Source organism: Podarcis filfolensis (assembly GCF_964270895.1).
Source record: "Podarcis filfolensis genome assembly, chromosome: 4".
Lineage (NCBI taxonomy): Eukaryota > Metazoa > Chordata > Lepidosauria > Squamata > Lacertidae > Podarcis > Podarcis filfolensis.
Window position 1 is genome coordinate 51,381,610 of NC_139607.1, and position 12,823 is coordinate 51,394,432.

Below are 12,823 nucleotides of genomic sequence, written 5' to 3' on the forward strand. Positions count from 1 at the left end.
GTGAAATTTCCGTCCCTCTGTTCCACCAGTGGGAACATCCAGAGAATATTGTAGAGAATATTGTAGAGAAGAGCCATAGCTCAGTGACAGAGCTTGTTTCGTCTGCAGGAAGCCCCAGTTACACTGTGAGGCATCTTCTGGCAAGAATGGGAATATTCCTCATCTGAAACAGTAGAGAGCTGCAGGAAAACTGTTGACAACATTGAGCTAGGAGGACCAATGGCCCTAGTCAGCGTAAGGCATCTTACTATGTTCCAAGCCGTTGTATTTTAGTTCATACAAGGAGCTCTTTGGTAGCCAAGTCAAAATGTCATTCTCTTTGAACAGCTTGGCTCTTTTGCCGCATCACAACGTTGTTGTGACATTCCAGACACCATATGGGGGGGGGCTGCTGTTAAAAAAGAACAAGTATTATTCTTCTTTGTGATTATTGAATCAGGGTTCTCTGGATCCGTGCCTATATAATAATAGGATAAGATGTGAGAATGAAAACACTTTAGACTAAGAGAGCTGAAACCACCAGAAAAAGGATTACATATCCAGTTTGTCATACAAAAACAATTGGGGGAGGGTTCAGTTCCGTCATAAACTACGTCAAGAGACATAAGGCTTATTTCTTAAGCCTCTGCTTGCTTAAGACTGCCTTTAAGCAGCAGCACTTTTAATTCTTGCAAATATTAAAAGCAAAAAAAAATAAAAAGGGGCTTGGGGCTTGGCCTGGCACAATCTGTTAAATGGAAGCTGCCTTTGGGACTCCATGCTTCTCCATCTCTGGGAAATGTAGCTAGAGGAAGACCTTACTTGTAAGGTGCCTGTGTTAGAAATGGGAAACCTTAACACTCAAGAACATGAAATTCAGATTTAGGAACATAAGAAGCTGCCCTAGACCAGAACAAAGAATTTGCAGTCTTCTCCAGTACTATTCTATTCTGACTCATGGAAGCTCTCCATGGGCTCATGCAATAGGTCTCCCACAGCAAGAGCTGCCACCCCAAATTTATGCTTTTGTGGGGGAGAAGAAGAAGAAGAAGAAGAAGAAGAAGAAGAAGAAGAAGAAGAAGAAGAAGAAGAAATAATGATGCATTTGTTGTTAGAGCTAGCATGGAGAATTGTCTTACCGAAATAATCAGTTCAGACTGCAATTCAGTATTTTTCAAAACAACAACTAAAGAACTCCTCTTGAGAGTCCCCTTTATTGTTCCTGTTCCTCTAGAAAATTCTAGATTTAAAACATTTTGTGTATTTCACTGTCTCCCTCCAAGTAAGTATAGCTCGAGTCATCTAGCATCCAGCTGATTTCTCAAGACTACATAGCAAACCAACGAGTGCAGGAGTATAGCCTGCAGAGGTCACAAGCAAAGGTAATCCTTGAGGTCTGCTCCTTTCCCATCCGGACAGTTTGGTCCCATCCCATAGGTCATCAACCACCAACTGCCTTGTGGGAAGGATCCCGACTGGGTTTTGTACTTAAAATATATATTTTTTCATTGGGTCTTGATTTTACTTGTAAACTGCTTCGGTAGATTTTTAAACCCACCAATTTCAACTCTGGGATGCATTACGAGCAATAGAATTTGCACAATTTAAAACATACATCCTCTCATTTTAGACATATTTTAGGTTCCACTGGGTATTAGAATGATAAGAGATACTATTATTTCCAAATCAGTAAGAGTAATGAAAATGATAATTAAACTTCAGTAACCTCACTAATGCCTACAGTCCCTTCATTCCCTTATTCCAGTGCAGGTAAAAAAACCAGGTTTTCTCAAATGCCCAAAAGAATAGCTCAATAAATCTTAAATTTAAAAAAGTATCTCAAGAAATCAACATTAGAGATAGGAATTGTTTTATTTAAAACCTAACAAATCAGACTGTCAGCTCTCCTTGCTTGTAATGCATCACTGATAATCTCTCCTGCCATCCAAAATGCTTATATAGTAATCCTTTAATTTGAAATAATGCCATAATGGCATCTAATGTGTCTCATATCTTAGAATTCATCCAGTGGCTTAGACAACATGTCACAATGACGATAACTGAATAATTTCTTGTGGTGGGGGAGACTGTGCATGTGTGAGAAAGGATGAATTAAACTGCTTCCTTCCAAAAATATTTTGCTAAACATCCTTTCCATGTAACAACAAATAGTCTTTTACCCAGTTTTCCTCACAACATCTCCATAAAATAGGCATCCATCATAGCTACAGGAAGCTGAGGCATAGACTGCAATTGTCTGCCCATTTATCTAGATCCAATCTCTCAAACTAAACTAAATCTAGATCTCTGGTCAGATTTTTTTTTCTATCAATCAAATTTTATTGTTAAAATCATAGGCCACAGTATTAAAAAATTGCAATCCATTCAAAAAGATGACTAAAAACATCATAAATGTAATAAAGTAGTGAATCTTCTTCCTTACCATGACCAAAACCATTTTGGCATCTATGAATTTCTGATGCAGTTTAGCTGCAACTACAGCAAAAATGGACACTGTCAGCACTATAATAAAGGGTAAAAAAAAATCTGCTATAGAGGCCAGCAGTTAAGCTTTTTTTTTTATTGAAACAAACCATAGTTGAAGTATCAGTATCAATTTTGTCTGGTTTGGTGGTGAAAACCACATCACACCGTTTTTATGTACCCTCATGCGCTATGAATCACCCACCTCTAGATGGCAGTAGCGAGGAAGCACAGAATAAATTATCTTAATAGGAAAGTGAATGCTTTAAAAATAGATTTCTGAAAAATTGAAATCCTTCTCTTAAAAATATTGCTGAGGCTATTTCCATAGTGATTTTTTTAAAAAAAATAACTTCAGAATCTAATTCCTTTACATTAGGGGGTAAATATTTCATCAATATTGATAGTCACAATGTAGCTTACGTTTTCTTATTAGAGCAGGTGGGAATAACCTGTGGCGCTCCAGATGTAGGCAGAATGGCCAACCGTCAGAGATGGTGGGTTTTGGAAGTCTATAAACTTAGACCCTACGGCCCCCAGCCCTGCAATATTGTTTATGCATTACTCCACCACTTAAGAGTACAAGGGCAAAGTCCCTTTCACCCGGACACTGGAGGCAGAAATGGAAAAGTTGGTTTACCCAAGTTAGAAGGCTCCCTATGCTCATTCTGGAACAGCAACAACTTTATCAAGAAAAACCCGCTGCTAAAATTGTTTGTTGACTCCTTTGGTGGATTTGGAAAGCACGTTCATTTTAATTGTGTTTTTAATGTCAGTTGTGATTACACGACTGTATATTTTTTATATTAAAAAATTCTGGTTGTAAACTGCCCTGGGAAATATTTGTATACTGTTACAATAGCATTAAACAATAAAGTAATGTGCATAACACATCATATTTGCATTAATGCCGGTGGTTTTTAAAAGACCAATTCTGCAAATGGAACATATCTGAACATAAACACACTCTGGCTAGTTGTGTATTCAGTCCTCTAAATCAGATCTAATTCTAAGTGAGAATTATTAAGCTATTGTTCTGTATTTCCTTTTGCTGCAGGTAAGCTAGGAGGGATTTTATGTGCTAACACATCAGCACATGCATGGTGAAAAATGAGATTTCTAGTGTTATGTTTTGTGTTATGTTGCCGATTGTCCAATATGCACTTTCTTTTAACAGTAAGAGCTGTGCTGGCCTTTACTTCTGTCTTATTTAAATAAACTGTAATAGAAAAGCTGAGTAACTTTTTAAAAACTTCTGTCCCGTGCTGACCTAAAAAGTCAAAGGAGGCACAAAGTATATGCAAGCTCATTGGCGGGAGACAGTACCTTCAGGCAGTTACAGTATGCCACAATCTGGCTTACTGTGATGTGCGAACCAGACCATTGAGGGTTTACGATACATATTCCTATGTCTGTCTCTAACCCTACGCATACAGTTAGCAGTGTGTGGGATTGTTAATTAACTCAATACTTACTGAGTTTGTGTAGATTATAGCTTTGCAAATTTTGAGGGAGCAATGCAGAGCTTTGGGTGTACTTGCTATTTTTGGGTGCCGCAGTATACTGTTGGGTTTTGTACATTTTTATAATCCCTTGAACTGTAGACACTGAAAAGTCAAAATTGACCCAAATCAGTAAAACGAATGGAACTAATTACTGTACTTTCAGTTGTGACACCAGTTCCCATGTACCATGTTCAAACTTCTGTTGAGTACGTAAAAGGATGAGCACTCTAAACATTTATGTAGACTTTACAAAAATTAAGATACTCAACCTAGCAGTGAGGAACTAGGTCTGTGCATATATGCAAAGTGAAGAATTTGGGTTTTTTCAAGCTAGCTTGGATAATCACTAGGACAAGATGTGGGATCATGAAAAAGAAATTACATCAGGAATGATTGGAAGTATTTGATCTAGAAGCTTGGGTTTCATTTATTTCACACTGCAACTGTTCCATATTATTCTTTTGTTATTTTACTAGGCTAACTGGTCAAGTGATACAATTTTAGGGGAGAAGCATCTATCCTTTTTTTACTTTGGTCTTCATGGCAAATGCATGGATAATACCTGCTGGGCTGTCAATGGGAAAATGCTAAAAATAAGAAACAATATATGTGGACTTCTCTGATTACTAGTTTCTAGTTACATTTCCAATTGTAATTCATCTGATCACTAATTTTTAGCTGCATTTCCAGTTGCCATTCATTGTGCATAGCATAAATAAAGCAAACTAGCTTTACTGACACTAGATGATCAAGAAATGGTGCAATGACAAGCAAATGATCAAAACTCTTGAAGAAGCTATACATTATACACAAATTATTGAATAGGGCCACATGCTCTATCTGGGGCATGTGATAATGCAATACTATAGCAATTTTGAGATGGAATTAATGCCCAGACCAAAGGGAGGCTAGGCTGGAAAGGAAGTAAAAAAACTGGAAATATTTCAAAAAGGGTGGAGTTAGAAAAGGACAATTGCATGAAGAACTGAAAAAGAAAAGAAGACAAAGATGGCTCAAAGGTATAAGGCACAAAAGCACAATACAGAGCCAGTGCTGGAAGAAAATGCATCAGCTGACTTTGCTTGAAGCAAAAAAACAGCAGTAATTGTGGCGATACAAATGAAACCTGGAACTTCCTATTGTAAACCAAACTGAATAAAAAGGCAATGAGAAAGGCTGCGGGTATGGGGAGTTGCACTGCTGTGAAAGATGACTGGATATGGACAGTCCTTCCCCCAATCCTTACCGCCTCTCCCCTTTCTGCAACTCATTCAAGGGCTGTGCCATGCCTTCTGCATGCTAGAATCTACTCAGCTACCAAGATCAAAACCTGTCCTTCTAACACAATCTAGCCCTAATACAGGCATAGCTGCATGGAAGGACCAGGAACACTCTCAGTACAGCTTGTTTGAGTGAACTCTCCAAGGCAAACACACATGCCACTATGGGAATAAGATTCATACAGTCTCTACCTGTATCCCCATCTTGCATGTGTCTCCTAATTCTTGGTAATGGCACTAGCATGAGACTACAAGCTTGAGGGTTCACAGAGCTCCATCAAGCCCTTTGCCAATTCCTCCAAGTAGGCTGAACATTTATGGGGATGGTCTGTGCCCTTAGACTAGTCTAGCCCCAGCTTCAGATCTGGAGTACTGAGTACATATATAACCTGCTTTATGAACTAAGTTAGACAAAAGGAAATAGTGGATGCAAAACGGTATACAATTTGCAAACTAAAAATAATACTGCCTTTCAATATGAAGGTGTGAGCATTTCATTAGTACCTTGCTATTTCAATTAAAAACTCAAAATAATGTATTCTGCCTCCAACTTTTAATTCTATAATCCTTAAAATTCTGTGTCAAATGTATCTATGATGACATGTTGATTATAATCATACCTAGCAGACCAGGCCTTAAAGTAGGTTAATTGCATAGGAAGATTTTACTATGTTTACATTTTTTTTCTTAAATTATTTTTTAAAGCACAGTAAAGAGTCTGAGGACAAATTATTCAACTGTTTATCATACATAAGACTGCATGACTATAATACAAAGGGCTTGTCTTTTCATTTAACGTTACAATATACACAGCAAGTCCGGACTAGATCTTACAATCTGAACACAGGTATTTAACCTTTTCCATGCTGTTTATGTTTACAATGCACAGAAGTCCTGTAACCAAACTGTGTAGTAAAGCACACAAAACTGGACTGTAACATAACACAGTATGCAGAAGCATTGGAGTTTATGATTTTTGATTATGTAGGTTTAAAAACAGTATTAGTTTTTGGTGCTTGCTAAGGTGTGGCAACCAGCACAGAAAAAAAAAAGTTACCCATATTTGATACCCTTATATTCCTGGACAGCAGTAAGTACTGGATTCCTTTTTGCATTGCTAAGCTCAGTGTTCCATTTCTAAGGTGACAGCCTTTCACTCACCAAACATCTTTGAACTACAAAAGTTCAAAAATACTTTAACTCACATGCTTGACATTTCAGTACAAAAGAAATATGGATCCCTTGATAAAAAAATTGATTTACAAAAATGGTTTAATTCCCAAAGCATTCTTTCACACTTGCACTGTATTCAGCCTCTCTGCTGCCATTGTGAGGACTGGTTTTTGTTTTTGTTTTTTTAGTTTTCTAGTTTTTAAAAAAACACCTTTTGTTCAGAAGACCTGACCTAGTTGGTCATGTGAAACTGACCAGTATGAAGTACATGGTTTTCTGCTGAATGACCTTTTTAAAACTAGTTTACTGGCAGAGGTAGATTACTGCTTTTGTTAACACATAAAGGGCAAACAGTGTTAAGGAAAGATAATCACTTAATTACCCCAATCCCTCAATTTTATTCACTGTGTTTTTATCCATAATTTTAATATTTTATGTGGGTCCACAAATTTAGCAACTGCCAAGCTGACTGTGTTATATTAAGGCAGCAGAACCCAAAAAATTAGGCACCTGTTAAGTACAGCCTGCTAACCTCAGGTCTCACGAGCTTTTTGCTTTACTCATACTAATGTTTTGGACCTGTTCATGCAATCAAGGTCTTGCCTTCAAGTTTACATTTATGCTAATAAGGAATACAAGAATCAACTGCTGGTTTCATAGCTTCTGGATCTAGTGTCCCTTTTACTTTCAGAAGCCTGAACACACTTATAATGTAACAGATGCTGTTATAGTCTTGAATTAGATGTCAAATCTATCATGTTCAGTACACAGTTTGCTGTAAATGTATTGGCTATGAATTCAACAACAGTTCCAGTTTTGTTTAAGCAATAGTACAGCCATAATTTTCAACTGACATTTAAAAATGGTCTAGTTACACCTTGTGTCAAAGTGCAGAACTGCTACATTATTGGTTACAGACATCTATGTGCTATAAAAACAGCTTTGGTACAATAAATTATCAAAAAAGAAAATAATTTTTTGTAAAATTCACAGCATAATTGTGAGGCAAAAAAGCAGTCACATAAAATTCTGCATTTTTAAAAATGTTCAAGATGAACAGAAGACATCTTTGTGCAGAAGTAATGGTGGAGAAACCACGTGCCCAGAAAAAGCAAAACAAAACAAAAAAAGTAAAAAGCAGGGAGGGACACAGTTGTAGCTATTTCCATCAAAAGCAAACCACTACTCCTGTGACCTTCAACCAATAAGGAAGTCAACTTTATGACACACGCAAAGTGACCTTGCAATACCTTACAATAAGTGGGTCACAAAAGTCTATTTTAAAAGAAAGGCCTCTTGAATTACCCATTCTGTGTTTTCAGCATTAAGGACTGTCTGCAAAAGCATGTCCAAAAGTGATTGCATCTGAAATGGTAGGCTCCTCTAACTTAAGAGTCCAAATCCATAAGGCCAAAGGTTATCCCAAAGACCACCACTTAGACTTCCCCCTGGACTGGCCAAGACCAACCTGTTGATTGCTTCTCAGTGCACCTTAGTTACAAGACCAGCCATATTTCAATACTAGCTGATTGTGGTCTCACAATATGAGACACACAGAATCCCATTATAATTGCTGCTTTGATTCTCAGTAGGTTCAGATAAGGAGAATCCTGATCACCGCCACTTAGCATGCTCAATGTGCCTCATGAACACCATTACAACCGTCCCTTTTTTTTTTTAACAGCTGAAGACTATATTTTGTAATCTGAAGGTCCCTCTTCCTTACAGTACTGCCTTTTCGTGCTCATGTGTGTTCGGGAAATTAAAATTCATATGACTCTCTCCCACCCTCTCTTATTTTTTTTTATTTTTAAAAAAAACACTCCCCAAAAGCCCATTTATATGATCCTGGGCAGTGCCTTTAAAAAGCTGTTTGCAACTAAGACCAACATTTGAACTTTTACTCCTGTTGAATGGGTGGGGGGAAGGAATCTATGACTTGGTTCTGGTAATTAAAATAGGGGCAGCAAGGTGAGACATCACCTCAAAGCTATCTAGGATACGTATCATGGCTCTAAAAACTTTACTGTCCCTTTGCAATCTGTTCAAGTTTAAAAAAATAATCAGCTTTGCCCTTCTGTAGCGGTTCAGTTAGTCTATCTCCTTCTGATTCAAGCAGCTTTGCACTTTTTTTGGAAAAACACCACTTCTATAAAAACACACAAGAAACAAATTTGTTTCAGTTTAGTCACGAGCTAGCCACAGGACTTTGCTGAACACAAACTCCTGTCATGGGAGACTCTTCTCTATCAATTCCCTGCCTCATTGCAAGGTGTCCTTCAGTCATGTAATGAGCAGGACCTGTATTAGCAGAAAATTGGTATGTTGGATGTCCTGCTATGCCAGTTTCTTGGCGTGGATTAGAGTAGACTGTTAAATTGACGTCCATAGCTCCATTTTGTCCAAAGTCCAATGAATTAGCAGCCACTGGGCGGTTCTGATAGGCTTGATTGCCTTGATTACCAGTTGAGGAGGAAGATGTGGAGGAAGAAGTAGTTGAGGAAGACAGGGATGTCATGGAGTGGTGAGTATGAACCACCTCCATAGAATCCTGGGTAGAGGAGCTGTTTGTTGGAGAATTGTAGACCCTTGGCCTGGTCCGGCTACCCAAGGCCTGCTGTCCATGGTGGTGGTGGTGGTGATGATGGTGGTGATGGTGGGAGGTGTTTCCATGGTGATGGTGTAATGCATTCTGTTGCTGAGGGGTTACGTGGAAGGAGGTTTCTTGAACTGGATGGGTTTCAACAGTGACTTGTGTAGGAGCTTCAGTGCCTGTCCAGCCCAGAGGAGGAGGAAACTGCTGACGAACCTGTTATTAAAAATAAATAAATTAAATCCTTCTATTTTATGTCATACCCTTCAAGCTAAATATAAAAAACTACTTTTTAAACATAACATGTTGACCCTTATTTGATATCTTGCTTGTTTTTTTCAAAGAAAAAATATAAAAGCAAACTTTAGTATGAACATTCAAAAGTGAAACACTGTTGCAATCATAACAGGAGGGAAACAATGTCAGCTGGCATTAATAATAAAACTATTGCATCAATCCTAAGTTAAACATATACATTAATATAGACAGACCATACTTCCAAACAGGTATCTAAACAAGTTTGGCATTTGTATACCATACATTCAAACACAAAAGGGGCAGTAAAATTTCAGATCACAGAGTAAAAAAATTAGAAGTGATACACTTTGTTGCACTGATCACTAGTTTCCTTGTTCTGCAGTACACTCAAGTTCTAGTTCGGACTAGCAGATCTGCATTTTAAAATGCATACAATGAACATTCACATATTCCTAGGTGTCACAGAGTGGCTTAAATGGTAGTAGTTTAACAAGTTATTGACCTAGAAGGAATTATTATTTATCCTGGCAATAATTTAGGTGTCAAAGTACATAGATAATGAAACAAGCTGCAGATGTGAACAAGGTCATTGCTGTATATTAAGCAAATACTAATCTAAGACCTTGATAACTGATTTGACATTTGCAAAGCCTCATGTGGAAGTTTACTGTGCAATAATCTGGATAGCTCACTTCAGGAATAATGTTGCCAAATTAAGGATTAGAAAAGAGATGCAATTTATTAGTATGATAACATATAAATTGAACTGGATTTGAATGTAGGAGGCCCTCATTTAAATCTCCATACTGCCACTAGCTCACAGAGAGAGGAATTCAATATTGCGCTAAGGCAATCATTCTGTCAGGGCAAACATTTTCACTTGCCAGACAGAACAAGCACTGTTCTGGGAGTTCCTCCTAAAGCCCTCCCCCCCCCCCAACTCCACCTGCCAGAAACAATTTCAGAGGGCATGGGTCCTTGCATGGGGATTAAATTACACTCAAAGTGGCAAGGGTATGTCACCATTTTTCACTGCCTAACCTATCAGAACAAGTAAAGGAATTCAGAACAAGAAAAGAGGTAGGAGAGAACAGGCCAGCCTGAGGTATAGCCCAACAAACTCTTATGTGTCTGAAATGACCATTTGGTCAGTTCAATTCTTTGAAATCAGAAGAGTCTGAAAGAGAGAGAGACTTCCTTTCAAGAGTCTTACCTGTGGACTATGTGTTTCACAATCCATAGCTTGTACAGCAGCAGTGAAGTGTCCACCACTATGTCGATGCTGATGTGTAGGATCTGACCGTGCCCTTCCACTGTTGCTTGTCCCAGAAGAGCCACCTTTTAAATGTAAGCAGAACCAATGTATGGAAAATGCTATTAACATGATAATCAAGACGTCCATAATGAGTCAAGAAAGCAAGGCTCCATCTAAAAATGAGTTTCTGATATACAGTCCGCTAAGAGTTTGCTGTTGCCATTCAAAGGAAACTAAAGCAATGTCTAAAATCTTTTGGGAGGTTTAAGATTAGAGAAAATAATGCCATTTCATTCAGACAGCAAATATTCTGACAAAAGCTTAGGGTGGTATCTAACTAAGTTACTTAAGTCAATTTATTTCAGTGGGTCTATAGTGAGCATGATTGACATTGGATATTTTTAGCTTTTCCCCCCTAAATGTGATAATCAGAATGTACCTGAGCTTGAAGATGTGCTAGAAGTGGTTCCTGAAGACTGTGACTGCTCCATAGCTGGACTTGTTGACACACTGTTGCTTGTGTTTGTACCTTCATCTGCTGTTTTCTTAAAGAAACTGTGCTGCAGGGCATAATAAGGTTGAATTCGAGTTTTCGGATCATAGTCAAGCATCCTTAAGATGAGGTCTTTGAACTTCAAGTAGTCAGCCACAGTATGACCCGATTCCCCAGCACGACGTCCCCCTGGGCCTCCTGTTTCAACTCCAAGTATATTGTGAAGTTTACGGGTTCCAGGTGGTTTATACTCCTGTTAAGAAATTAGAAATTCCTCAAGCTATCAGTTCTCAAAATATTGTTGACAATATTCTAATATTAAGTACTTTAATTTTACTTTCATTGAACTTAAAAGTCTCTTTGTAAAATGAATATAAGCACCACATATTTTATGATACAATAGTGTGATTTACACAGAATGCTATACCGTGGTTTGTTTAGCTGGTGTGATTTGTTTGAACTTCTGAACCCAACCCTGGTTTGTCTTCTGGCCACCAGCCACAATGTAAAGTCATGGTTTGTTGTTAGCTTACAAACAATTGTTGGTTTTAACTACGACTGTGTGTTACTTCTGAACCCTACCATATTGCTTAACCACTGGTTGTTTAGCCACCTCACCCCAGATGTTTGGCAGGCTCCAAAAGCATGAGGCAAAACCAGCTGGAAAGCACACTAAGCTGCTGACTTGTTTCCTTACTAATGAGATGACTTGTGGTTTGTTGAACAAAGATAACTGAAAGAGAATTGGTACTGGCTGAGAATTGGTAGCAGACCAATATCAAAAGCCAAATTTGCTGGATCAGGATGGAAGACATTCTTCTGATAGGGATAGTTTCCCACTGGTGTTTACAAGCATAGTCCTGAATAGCCGTCTGATTCTTCTCCAGCAGACATCCCACTCACCACAATGACCTGCTTACAGTTGGTGGTAGTTAGGTCACACTTGCTCTCTCTAGGTTTCTTGTCCTGGCATTTTTATTCTATAAAGCTGAGCCTCAAATTTGAGTGTGTGGCCCTATATCATGCTTGTGTTTCTTTCCATTCCATTCAGCTTCTTTTATTCCTGAATGGTGTGAGTTTTGGGGAAGTTTTTCTCCTGAGTGTTGTGAGATTTCCTCCATTTTTTTCCCCTTTGGCGTTTCCCCTCACAATCTTAGCCAGTTGGTCTGGTGGGTGCAATGGTCCCTATGGGATGATTGATTGGTAGCTTTGCTTGCCCCCGGAGTCCACACGCTTCCCCTGCGGTGCTCTGCTCCAAAGGGCTCCTCACAGCTTCAGCAGAGTGCATACGCAGCGTAGAAACAGAAGCTGTTGCCGTGTGTGCGTAAGAAATCAGCCATGATGCACGGTGCCTTCCTTATCTTACAAATAGCTTTATTCTCGTAGCAAAAACAACAGTTCATAACTCTCCTGGTGACACAGCACTCATTTCTGCTCCTTTCCCGCAACGGAGCAACACACACTCTCTCTCTGAGAGACACAGTAGAACACTCCCCTCAGTGTTCTAAACCACGCCTCAGAATGTGAGACATCACTCAGAACTTCTTAACCCTGTAAGGTCTGACTCTCTCCATTTGGCGTTTCCCTTCACAATCTTAGCCAGTTGGTCTGGTGGGTGCAATGGCCCCTACCCCTGGGGAGGAGGTAGAAGGCTGTTTAGGACCTGCCTGCCATCTCCAGCAGAAGGCATCGCCCCATCAGAGGAATGTCCACCATCCAGGAACAGAAATATATGGTAAGACAAATTTCCATTGTCTCTTCCTTAGAAATAGTTATCTTTAAATCAATGGGAGCTATAAACAA

The 12,823-nt window shown here is 38.8% G+C and overlaps 1 protein-coding gene across 3 annotated transcripts in view; it reads right to left on the reverse strand.

Annotated features, from left to right (window-relative positions):
• Positions 1 to 5,973: 5,973 nt before the first annotated feature.
• The window catches only part of DYRK1A (dual specificity tyrosine phosphorylation regulated kinase 1A), a 111,516-nt gene continuing 104,666 nt past the window's right edge, over positions 5,974 to 12,823 (reverse strand). For all 3 annotated transcript variants that reach the window (XM_083608754.1, XM_083608755.1, XM_083608753.1), the window contains 3 exons: positions 10,967 to 11,273; positions 10,486 to 10,610; positions 5,974 to 9,230 (listed from right to left, as the gene is read on the reverse strand). In XM_083608754.1, coding sequence (XP_083464880.1) covers positions 8,610 to 9,230; positions 10,486 to 10,610; positions 10,967 to 11,273 — 1,053 coding nt within the window. In that variant the 3' untranslated portion in view covers positions 5,974 to 8,609. The remainder of the gene's footprint in view (positions 9,231 to 10,485; positions 10,611 to 10,966; positions 11,274 to 12,823) is intronic.